The sequence below is a fragment of the Haliaeetus leucocephalus genome, unplaced genomic scaffold, assembly GCF_000737465.1.
Source record: "Haliaeetus leucocephalus isolate CR32 unplaced genomic scaffold, Haliaeetus_leucocephalus-4.0 Scaffold473, whole genome shotgun sequence".
Taxonomy (NCBI): domain Eukaryota; kingdom Metazoa; phylum Chordata; class Aves; order Accipitriformes; family Accipitridae; genus Haliaeetus; species Haliaeetus leucocephalus.
The window spans coordinates 7,156,825-7,169,650 of NW_010972909.1; the positions used below are offsets into that span (position 1 = coordinate 7,156,825).

The following is a 12,826-nucleotide window of genomic DNA, read 5'->3' on the forward strand; positions in this document are numbered from 1 at the left end:
TAGGCTCAGACTCTGTGGTAGTTACCCAGACTTGTTGGATTGCTGAGGAAAGCCTGTCCCCCAGTTGCACCTGGCCTGCAAGCTCTTTGTGTATCTGTTTCACTAATGCTGACCAAACAGATCCTATGTATCTGAACTCACTGATGCTTTCAAAACCTTAGTGGTAGGTAACACCTTGGAAGCCTAAATTTTCTGTTTGATCACTGTGATTTGAAGATACTCAGCACTGCAGTAGGCACTCTCAGGTCTTTATGTGACGGAGAAATATGTGGTATGCTTTTGACGTGAAGAAAAGCATAAGCCAGTTTCCCAGGGCTGAATGTGACTGAAGTCTGGTCATCACCCCAGAACTGTGCCATTAACAATATCAGCAGGGACTTAATCTTGCAACACTGAAGTGAATGGGCACTTCTAGGCAAGGTGGCCACTGTTGAAGAGAGATCTACGTTTCACAGTCGTTAGGTGAAAGATGAGGCAGAAAGGACAGTACACAGCAGTGCTTAAAATACCTCTCAAACTGGTTAATGAGCTGTTCTGATCACATTTTCTTTGCTGCTTCTTGTCCAATGCTTTCTGTTGGGCAAAAATGACACATTCTCAGTAAAGGCAGGCAGACCCTTGTGAATTCTCTTTTTTTTCTTTTTTTTTGTGATTTGTCTTTTCTTTTTTTAAAAAGGTGGGGTTTTTTTTTTTCTTCATTATTCTTTTACTATTAAAGATATTAAAGAGTCATGCAGTGGGTAAGAGAATTGGATGGTTTGAAGTGCTGTCAAAGTGTAAGTTAGACAAACAAAGCAAGAGTCTTTCCTTTTCAGTTACAGTCAGCTCAGTGGTTACTGGCAAAGGAGAAGATGAAAACATTGTTTGAGTATCTGTATCTAAATGGAGGGGGCTGAGAAAAAAATCTGGTAGAATCCCTTACCTTAAAGTCCTAGAATCACAGAAGTGTTAATGGAAGGGGACTTCTAGAGATTTTTCTGGTCCAGGCCATTACTGAAAGAGTAGCCGATCTAGCTATTAACTGATCCCTTGAAAATGACAGCACTATTTCACAGATAAAATCCTAGTCATTTTGTGAGGAAAGTTGTTCATCCTCATTCCAAGAAAATGAAAGAAAAGTACTTTAAAACAACAGTGATGAATTACACTGCAAACAGTATCTTTTACTGCTGAATTACAGTTTAATTTCATTCTACATAGATACCATGTGATACAATCCCTAGACCATAATCTTTAGACCATAAGAAAATGGAGGCACTGTACAGTTTTTGTGAAGGGAAAACCAATAGAAATAAGTTTCTAAAAAGTGAAAAGTTGACAAATACTGGCAAAATACATCTTCAAGTATGCTTTATTTGCAGGTGATTAAAAAGATTTTTAGGCAAAAAACCTAGTCAATCTCATCCAATACATGATGGAACATGATTTAGTGCCTAATGCCAGACAGATGGGAAAATGGGTAGAATGGACTGATGATGCAGTTTTTGACAAATTACATGTGATTAAATGGTCAACATTCATATAGTAAAAAGACTTGATACATATGTATGAAGAATTATAAGCAGTTAATATTTTAACTATAAGCAGGAGATATTGCAAGAAAAACAAAGGGTGTAAGGGGTTGGGGAAGCTACAGACATCTTAGTGGTATCAGAAGCCATAGACATTTTTTTAAAGACATTAGCTTGTTCCTGCAAGTCACGGCACTCTTGAGAATAGTATTTGCAATTTAAAACTTATCTAAAACATCACCAAAAGGAAACACTAATTCCTATTTTTTTGAAAATTATTTTGTATTAAGAATCTTGCAAAGAACTGAAATAGGCATGGCCAAGAAACATGAATTACCCACCATTTCAGAGATTTTGCATTCGTCACGTTTAAATACTAGGTGTCTGATTTCAGAAGGTCTCATGCAAAATCCAGCTATAAAAACTCACCACAGAATATTTTCAAGGATAAAAAGCTAATGTTTTTTAAAGCTCTGACAGACATCCAGTCATGAAGGTGAATTTTAAAACTAGTAGTCCACATTTTCCAGAGGACATTCAAAAAGATAGTTGTTGAACTTTCTGTAAATGCCCAGCTCTTATCTACACTTTGCATGGAATATTTACCAAAGCTATAACTTTGGACAGTTAATGGAATGTATCACTGCCTAGAGTAGTGCCAGAGGTAACATCATTATCTTGCCATAACTGCGTAATGAGAATTAAATAATCACAAAACAAATTCCTATTATGAAATGACTTTTTTTCTCATGTACACTATATATATTCATTTATATTGAATATAAGTCCAGTAATACTATCACAGTAATGTGCTGTAGTGGTCTTTCATAGTGAGAAAACTGCCCTAATCATCTTTAACATGCAAAGCTTGGAAGAACCAGAAATTCACAGTAAGTAGTACAATTTGTATATGCATCTTCTGCCATCCTAAAGTTAACCAGAACACTCAAGACTGTTGCTTATTTTTCCTATATGTTTGACAAAAGCTACAGTTCTGTATACTGTACATTCACAGTGGGATCCCAGCCCCCTGTACTATCAGCAAGAAAGATCAGGTTACCACTTTCCATCAGAGTAAACATTCTAGTATTTAATATAATAATCTTGTGAACAGTTGTTCCTAGCTTGAAGTTCAGCAGTTCAGGACTTGATAAAATTCTCCTTTTCATCTCTCTGAAAGGCTTCTTGCTAGCGCATTTTGTAGTCATTAGATACTGACATTTCACATAGCTGTCCTTTAAAATCCAAGTCTACTGTGAAATCCAGGTCACGCTGTAAAAAGATTTAAATGTAACATGTAAGTAGGACCAAAAGTTTAGTGTGTGAATTCAGTTATCGTTGCTCAGGTCGAACAGACCTGCAGATTCAAGAGATACCTACTGTGGTTTCCAGCTTCTTTTGTTTTCAAATGTTGTTAACACCCAAAAAGTGGGATACAGGATGTGTAATAGCATTCACCATACAATTGAAGTCTAGGGCATATTTGTGTATTCTTCTTAAGGCTGATTTAGTGTCCCAGCTACAACTAGGAAGCTTCTGAAATGCTGTGCTAGCATATGTATTCTATAACAATTTTTTCAGGGTATCCCCCATTGAGATACTCTTAATCTAGGGTAAAGGGCTTTCACACTAGGAGTTATTCCAGAACCGATCTAGTAAAACTCCCATTGTAGAGAAGCCCTCAGTCATTCTTCACCTTCTAATGACATGGTTTTTTGGAAAGAGGCACTACATAGCCCTACAAAACGAAGCTGTCTCTACAAGCTTTTGAAAGGCTTCATGTTTCAGAAGAACAAAACACTAACAAATCCTTTTGAACCAAGGTGGTCTCTCTGTCTTTTGATAACTGTCAAGAACACATTAATTTTAGCACCTGAATCTGCATTCAGGTGCTTACAGTTGTGCAAACAAATGTGAAATATTTTCTTCATTTTTCCCTCAAAAGAAAATGGATACATTCAGCCCAAAAGAAAACGTTCCATTCCCCCAAGGACAACAAAAAGGTGGGAAACAGACTATTTTCCTCTACTTCCACAGCAAGCAGTAGCTTCAGGAGTGAATGTGTTTGTTTTAATGCCAAATTTATTTTGTGTTTATTTCTTTCCCTGTATCAACACTACTATGAAAACCATACCCAATCTGTGTGTGGTACAAAAAAGGAAAAGTAATGCAAGAAATGAATGCAATGAAATGTTAAGATTTGCTGCACTCAACAAATGCAATATTTCAACAGTTACAATAACTGCATAGATGGATTATAACCAGGTTGTTTTAATGGCTGTATGTTTTAATAGAAAATGAAGAGATTCTGCTCAAGGTTTTTGGCAGAAAATGGTGCCACTGTTTTTCCCGGAAGCCCATACTTCTCATGTCTTGCTCTTCTATACAGGCATGGGTTTTCCACCAGACCATGTCTCAGCCTCCTTACAGTTAAAAGCAGCACTGAATAACTGACATACTTGGTGAGGGATTCTGCCCATAGCAGAGAAATTGAGGATGTTTTCACCAGTCATGATAGTGTGCTTTAGCTTTAGCCTTAAATAAAATATCTGTATTTTCTGTGGAAAGCCACTATTTTTAAACAACCTTATCACTTGATTAGTGAGTCCAAGTACATTTGATGAGTGAGTTCATACAGATGTTAAGCAGAAATCTGTTAATCTCCTAAAGGAGCGTTCTTGGGCACTGAGTGGGAAATCTGGCTATAGGAGTGGAACTGAAGTACTTACTCTTGATCATCTTGTGTTGGCAGAAGGGATCTTTTACCACTGATTTTAGTGACAGTATGAAGAGACCCTTGCCTACTTGTGTCACAAAATGTGAGCCAAGCTGATTGCAGAGGGCAGCTGACTTGGCAATGTACTTGAATCATTTCTTCCTTCCCATGCTAGCTTGTTTGCAGGCTGAGTTCTGTAACATTAGCACTGCATTATCATTGCTGTCACCAGCTTTGGTGAAGCTGTGACTAGAGCTCTTACTAATAAACATGAATTTAGAGCCTTTAGCATGCTCATTGTTTTACTTCTGTGCATTTTATTTACTGTTGATTATAGTTTGTGATCAATAGAATTGGATTTAGAATCAGTGATGCTGACTCACCACATTTTTTGCATTTGGTTTCATGGATATAGTCCCATAGATTTCTTCTCCTCGTCTCACAGTTAAATAGTCCTCTAAGTAGAAGACAGTTTGCTTCCAGTGAGTATAGGGGGCATCAGGTGCTAAAAAATATATATGGGTATTATTTATAGAAATTTCATCTTTGTCTTACAAATCAAATTAAGGCTTGGGAACAATTGAAAAAAGCCTTTCTTCTCATAGAATGCTTTAACTTATATACTATATTAGCAAACATGCTTTACAACAACACAATTCTATTGACTGTCAGTGGGTTGTCTTCTGATTTTTACTGGAATATATCAGATATGAATCACACCCAGCAAGAAGGATTCCACAAAGGGGGTTACTGGGCACGATAGGCACTTTTTGGATGCTTTTCTTTCAACCCACACACACTCAAATTACGGAAGTCTTTACCACTAAGTGCTTTGAAAGTCAGAAGTCTAAATTAGTTCAAAAAACAATTACACAAAACTATGAAAGAAAGGTTAATCAAAAACTATTAATCACAATGATATAGATGAAACCTTTGACTCATGATCCCAGAACAGCAGATTTTATAGTTTCCAGGAGGATACAGCTGGGAAAAGGTCACTTGCACCTTGACCTGGTTTTGGATTTTTAAAAGGCATATGCTATGGGCAATTTGCCAGAGATGGATACTGGTCTAAATTAGTTTCTAGTCTTGCTTAGCAGAATCGCTTTGATGATCCTTCTGCTATTTCAGATTTTTATTTTACTTATTTGGTTTTTTTTTCTGATTTAAAGTCAAATCTTTGAGCAGTACCTAATGAAGTTGCATTATTTCTTGTTCCTGACATTCTTGCAGTTAAGAGCATCTAGGAACCTAAGAATAGCTGCACAAGTTCAGAGACTTCCTGATCTGCCAAAAAAGCCTCTGATACATTTATTTTTCTTCTGTTTGTTTCCCCACTCACTTTTTTGATGTGGACATGGGCCCACTGTATCAAATCACGCTAATTATATCTTAACACTGTTTAATAAAACAATGATTTAATTTCATTTCAACATCAATGTTTCAAAAAAATATTTGGCTTTAGAAATTGTTTGTAACTGGGAAAATAATGAAGCTCTTTTTTAAAACTGTCAGGACAGGAACTTTTAACAGTTCTTTTTTTCCAAAATTCTAGAATCAGAAGACTGATATAAATAAACTTTTGTCAGAAACTGTTTTGGCAAACTGATATCTTCCAAAGGAGAAGTGTTTTACCAGATAATTTCTGCCTATGTGTCTAGACAGTTTTAATGACTGTTAATCTCAATTGCTAAATGGAGAGACCTTCTTGCAGGAGTTCAGATCCAGAATCTGTTTTCCATTTGGACATGCCTCTGTAGAATTTCTAACTGAAAACATGTTAGACCAAAACTAAACTGAACTTATATTTTAAATCATAACTGCTGTCTTGTACACACGTGTACATGTGCACATGCCTTTATGCAGAGCTATCTTCTCCTTAGCAAAGCCTGACATATCTGGAAACTTGTGCTCCATGAACAGAGTGTGTGTGTGGAATGTAGGCACAGGTCTTCAAGTCCACTCCAAATCACACACATATTTTCTTCATAATTAAAAAAATGACATATTCAGTGAAGTGGCACGTCCTCATGTCCTACAAACTTGGATATTTTACTCAATTCAGTAGAGCTTTCCCAACAGACACTAGCTGAGAATCCAGACCAGTCTTCTAGACAGCGGTGTCTACTCCTTCAGTGACAGAAGGCCAAATGACCTTTTTATGAAGCAACTTGTTCCGCACCTATCTTAACATGATATGCTGAATAGAGGCAGAGAACCACTTCCCTCAACCTCCTGTCTACACTAATGCTAATAGAAGTCAGGATGATTGGCCAGATTTGCTGCAAAAGCATACTTCTAACCCATGTTCAGTTTGTTGCTCACCAGAATCCAAGAGTCTTTTCCAACAAAGCTGATTTCTATCCAGTTGGCCCAACCAATAGCATGGAGTTGTTTGGTCCCAGCTGCATGACTTCGCATTTGGCTTTGCTGAACTTCATAGGGTTCTCATCAGCCCATTTTGAACCTGTGTAAGTCTCTCTAAATAGCAGCCCTTTCTCTCCAGTCTATGCTCCTCCCAGTTTGGGATCATCAACAAATTTGCTGAGAGTACACTCTATCCCACCATCCAGCTCATTAATAAAGATGTGGAACAATACTGACCTCACTGTTGGCCATCTGTAGGATGCTACTAATAACTGGCTTCTGGTTTGATTTTGCTGATTGAGCCATTTTTGAGCCAGTTTTTCACTCATGTTATTGTTCATTTATCCAGTCTGTATCCCACCAATACAGCTGTAAGGATGCTATGCAAGGCTGTATAAAAGGCGTTGCTAAAGTCGGGTTATACAACAGCCACTGATCTTCCCTCATCCACACAGCTAGTTTTCTAGAAGGCAGTCAGGTATAATTGGCTTTGGTAAAGCCATGCTAGCTGTTCTCAATCACTTTCTTGTCCTTCATACAGCTGGAAAAGTTTCCAAGTGGATTTGTGTCATAACCTTCCCAGGAACTGAGGTGAGGTTGACTGGCCTGTAGTTCCATGGATCCCGCTTATTGCATTTCTTGAAGATGGGTGTGATAGCTGCCTTTTCCTAATCATCAAGAACCTTCCCCTATCACCATGACCTTTTAAAGATGTTAGAGAGTAGCCTTATGATGACATTGATCAGCACCCTCAGCATACTTGGATGCCTCCTGTCTGGTCCTGTGGACTTGTTTAAGGTTCTGTAGTGCTGATGGCATTCCTTGAGGCACAACTCACATACTATCAGTTTCATGGTATAAAAAACCTTTTTCTCCAATGGCTGCAAGGCACATCTCCCATTATTTTAGATACTTTGAATAACAATTAATGTCTCCACATAAATAGTCCTCGTCTTAGTGCAATTAGAGAGGCACAACATGGGACCCAGAGGAAACCCTGGACCAAGTACTGTGCAAAGGAGTCACAACCAATTGGTTCCCCCAGGCTTTAGAGTGGTCCCTAGATCTGCTATACTTGGTGATACGGCTGTAGCCTCATTTGCATCAAAGAAGGTCAGAGTGACCTTTGGCTGTAGAAGAAGCTCTTGTCAAAAACATACAAAGAACTTGAGCATGGACTTGAAAACTCTTAAGAATTTCATTTTGCATGGATATCTGGCTAGCAGCTCTTCCTCCTTTGCATGTATGACATCCAGCCTTTTTTATTTGGTGGGCCATACAGCCAGCTGGAGAAGTTAGCTACTGAAGTAAGAATTGGCAATAAAGCAAAGAAAAGCATTCAATAGGAGAAAGGTAGCATTTGCCAAGAGACAGGAGACAGAATTTGGAGACATAGGAAACCTCTCCAAGCAAGCTTCCAAGGAGGCTCAGCCACAAGCAGCTAAGAGAGATCTAGTTGCAGAAAGACTAATGAGAAAGAGCAAGTCATCAAAGCTGAAAGGATCCTAGAATGGGAGTGTATGACTAAGTATTCAGAACCTCTGAAGTAGCAGCCTGTGGAAGCTACAGATAGTTTAGAGAAGCTAGGTTTTCAGGCACTGCTGATGAACCCCATTCTTGATAGAGGTTCAGAAATATTGGAGATTGTGACTCCCTTCCCCTCTTTTTTATGACAGGTAGGCACAAAATACCTTGCACATACATTTGCTAGTTGAGATGGGTCTGCAAAAACATCTCTGTAAGAAAGTTTGGCATACCTGGTATTTGCCCTAGGCTTTTGTCCAAATGTAGCCTCTTTTCCCTAATACTATTTAATCTTTCTCCTTCCTCAGGTTCTCACACTCCTTTGTGCTAAGGGATGCTGAGCCCACCTGTGGTGGTCTTGCAGAACATTTTCTCTCTAAGTGCCTGAGTGAGCCCTCTTTATTCCATGCACCCAAGAGGCAAGAAGAGGCAAGAAAGTCCTTACCCCAGCCACCTTTTTCTATACTGATACTGGAGCAAGTCCAAGTACTCTGCAGACAAGCAACTCCTTGCAATAACATAATGGGTCCTTTTCCTTGCCACTTTTGATATCTATTCACTGGGATGTCTGAGAGTCAAGCCAAGAATGGCTGGGTTTGAGGGTCAGATTTGCTGATGGGACACATTTGACTGGAAAACATTAATCAAATATCCTAGTCTATTCAACAGATATTTCTTAAAACATGTATGTTCATATGCACACATAAAACAGAAACACATTCCATTATTCCTTTGCAGATGAAGCCACATTCTCAATGATATAAAAGACCTTTCAGGTAGTTCTGGCAATATAAGTAGACCTCTTTTACTAAGGTAGGTTTCAGTTAACATCACAACACAGTAACTACACCCTTCATTCAAAGCTATTTTTTACAGAGAACTGGAGGTTTGACTATTTTACCTTTTAGAAAAGATTAATGGGCTGCCTTCTGCTGAAAAAATCAGCCTTCTGTGGAAAAAACAAATGCCTAAAACCTAAAGTTTTCCACCGTAGATAATTTTGTTCAGCACGAACTCAGAAATATTACCACTTCAGGATACCACTGCAGTGCCCCACAGATTGTTCATGTCTCCCTAGTTACACTTTGTTTCCCAGCACATACTGATGCCTATCATGGTGTGGAAAATACTATAGTATAACACATTTATAGAATGACCAGGGAAAGACGGTTACTGAAATACATAAGAATATGAGGTACCAAATAGCATCATCCATATGGTTATACTTCTATATATATAAATATATATAAAATAAATAAGTAATCTAACAAAGTACTTTGAGATTTGAATCTCATGTAAAGGGTTGAGAGCTCCTGTGAAGGGAGAAAAAAAAGAGATTTCTAATCGTATTTAACTTACATCAGGTCCCATTTACACCTGTTTGAGTTATGTAATGGTGCTAACTTTAACCAGCACCAAGTGTAATTTGTTGTTCTTGTCATTAAAGCAGTCATGAAGTTTTTATATTTCTTGCAACACTGGCTGGTTTATTCACTCTGGTAAATGATGCCTTACAGGAATGGAGTTATTCCTTTAAATATCTGCTCACCGAGGTAAGTTAGAGTTTTACTTTTGGGTATTAGAGCCAATTTACATAAGCAGTATGTGTGTGGTTATATCTTGGAAAAAAACCCAATGGTTTTGTTTTAGACTCTGAGACAATCAAGAGCTTTTGTTGAGTTTCAGATCTGGGGGAAACTAGGATGCAGAGCTGCTATCTCTCACTCAGCCAACAATTGCCTGTCTAATCTGAGAAACTCGACACAGGATTTAGATCTAACTGGTGATGGGAATAGACTCCTGGGTCATAATTCCCAGTGAGCTTTAAGCTTGGTAGCCATTGTGAAATCCTGCCTCTGTTTTTTGCAGAATTCCTACAAGCAGTTGTCCTTTCCCCATCTTGCTCACCTCCTCCAAAGTGACAATTGTTATCACTGAAATTCAAACCCGGTGGTACAGTAAACCTTCCTGTACCACCTGACCAGTAGCACTGATATAGTGATAGCAATAGAAATGAAATTAAAAGAAATACAGATTACCTGTAGAAAATCCCATCTTCTTGTGGCACTTTGTAAATTCAATATTAAAATAGGTGACCAAGGCATGAATGTAATCATTACGCTGAATTTGGAGGCAGAATGCAGAAGTAAATGCCAATTCTTCAGTCTTCACTGTATAAATATCTACTTCCTGTTTTGAGGAGAAAGAAAAAGACATTTACATGCAGATGTCTGTGACTCTAAGGTAAGTGTTAAGTGATGTACTTAAGCATTTTATTTAATAATCCGCAACAAGACAACTGGCAGCCCTTTAACAGTGTAAGAAATCAATGGTACATCTGAATATATCAAATCATCAGCAAATGATCCCGTTATCTAAGTTGACAGAGTGCGGTAAGAGAGGGCACTCACAGGAGAGGGTGTGTCCTTGGGAGTGGTAGGGAGGGGCTGTGGGAGCTGGAGGAAATCAAGGTAAAAACGTGCTTTGACACATATAGGCACAATGGATGTTGAAATGGAGATATAGGTCCCAGTGCTAAGACCTTCAATCAGTAGGGACTGTCAGCATGAGGAAAGATGGCACAGTTGAGTTTTTAATAAAAATAAACTTCTGATTTGTTTGAGCACCTCTGGAAGGGAATGTGCTTTGACTGTGTCAAGCAGTCAAAACATCTGAGGCATGGCAGGACCTGCTTTTTGCTGATAATGCTTTCTAGTCCTGTGTCAGATAACCAATTCCAGATAGTAAGCACAGGGATCTTACTCTTGAACTAGACAGAAGCCAATTGTGTAAATCGTACTACGGCTTGATTGCAGTACTTGGGAGCAATGATGTAGTCTCCAAGATTACTTATTTCCATCAATATTTAAATCTCACTGTTCAAGGCTTAAACTGAGTTTTTTTAGGTGGATCTAATTTTCCCAGCTAGGCATCGCTTTTATCTGGGTTGTTTCCAAAACTTGTAGTCATGATAAGGAGGATGTGAAGTCTGAAATAAATACTATTCATTGTATTCTAATGCTATGGGAAATGTTTCCTATCAGTGCACTTTCTGATATCCTCCTAAGTGTATTGGGCTTCACTGTCCTTATTGTCCTTGTCAGGGTGTATTTCGCAAGAGCCAGACACCCCCAAAATATTTTTCTCTCTATTATTTGGAAAGTCAGCATGAACAACAAAACTGCTCATGCATACAGAGGAATAGAAGCTTTGTAGGCAGAAATCCAAATTTCCTCCACTCTACCAACATAAGCCAGGAATCATATCACTGACCTCACCAGCATTACGTCAGCCTTACACTGAAAAAACGGAGAGCAGAGTCTAGAATGTCCCTTAGAGGGCTCTTTTAGCCTCTTTTAGGGCACAAGAAAGGGCTCTTTTAGCAATTGCAGTCTATAATCTAAGGGAAGTCTTCAAAAATAGACATCAAATCATGCAGCCATATTTCAGTTACCGAGGTCTTTGCAGGGACCACATACCATGTGTTTCTGAGACTTGAAAAACTTATGGTGAGACGATTTAAAGAAGCCTGTCTAATTAGCAACATTGTTCAAGAATAACTTAACGAAAATGAAAATTATTCTACTACATTGCAATGGCACCCTGAGTCACTAGTGTTTATAAGTGACCTATGTTTATAAGTGGTCATTTAAAGCTGGGATGGCCTTAAAATATTGTTCTTTTTTTTTTCCCCTCATAAGAAGATAAAAAGAAAAAGGCATACTAGGAATAAGAATTTCTGAAGTCTCCTGGCAGACTTCCATAGCAGCCTGCAAAATTTGCTTTGACATGCTAGACTGGACTGGTGGGTGATAGATGCAGATTTCTGTAATTTTTGGTGGCTTTTTCATGGTTATCACTGTAGGGAAATTGTGAACTAAGTCCAAAGACGAGGCACATGAAAGGGATCTAGCTCCCTCTCTCTGAGCTGTGTTGGCTCTGCAGGGTAAAGTGGAATCAAAAGCAGTAGGAAATATATTTATTAGAGAAGTTAGTGGGAAAAGCTCAGAAATATTGAACAAATGTGCTGGATAAAATGGTGGCCACTTTTGCAGTCGTTTTTTTCAGGACAGAAACATGCTTTTTTTTACTATGCAAGATTTGAGAAAAATGTGGGGTTTTTTAATTAATCAATATAGTTTTGAAACTGGCCTGATCCTGTTTTGATGACCTCTTTGAATTGCACTCTGGCTCCTATATATTCTTATATTAAATGTCACTGCTTACTGAATGTTAATTACAGCTAACAGCACAGGGGACAAATGCTATCTTTGCATAAAATAAGTGGCAAAGTCATGATTTATCAGATTTCATTCAGATTTCAAAACAACAAAATGGGCATACAGTTAAGCAGGGATCTGATCAAAACACAGCTCTTAATCATACAATAAATAAAAAAAAATGCATTAAGCTGACCAACAATCGGAGTGTCAGAATTATCAGCTAAATAAGGAGGTCCAGACTGTGGCTGACACTGCATGAAAGAACGTTAGACATCCCATGCTACATGTCCCTGTTGCAGAGACCGATAGAGGTCCCGTTTTTCCATTCACTGCATGAAGAATGGTTCTTGGGCTGTCCTGTGGCACAAATTGCTTTAGGACTGAGCAAATGATGTATAGAAGATCATTTAGAAATCACAGGGGTGATGAAGTGAGGTTGAGCTGCGGTGTGCCAGCTGCTTGTATTTCTTGTTTGAATGGTATCA

General features: G+C 38.4%; 1 protein-coding gene across 1 annotated transcript in view; it reads right to left on the reverse strand.

The window, feature by feature from the left end:
* Positions 1–1,162: 1,162 nt before the first annotated feature.
* Positions 1,163–12,826, reverse strand: part of PRMT8 (protein arginine methyltransferase 8) — a 65,251-nt gene continuing 53,587 nt past the window's right edge. The window contains exons 8-10 of the mRNA XM_010575409.1: positions 10,158–10,308; positions 4,611–4,732; positions 1,163–2,783 (exon numbers count right to left, since the gene is read on the reverse strand). Coding sequence (XP_010573711.1) covers positions 2,700–2,783; positions 4,611–4,732; positions 10,158–10,308 — 357 coding nt within the window. The 3' untranslated portion in view covers positions 1,163–2,699. The remainder of the gene's footprint in view (positions 2,784–4,610; positions 4,733–10,157; positions 10,309–12,826) is intronic.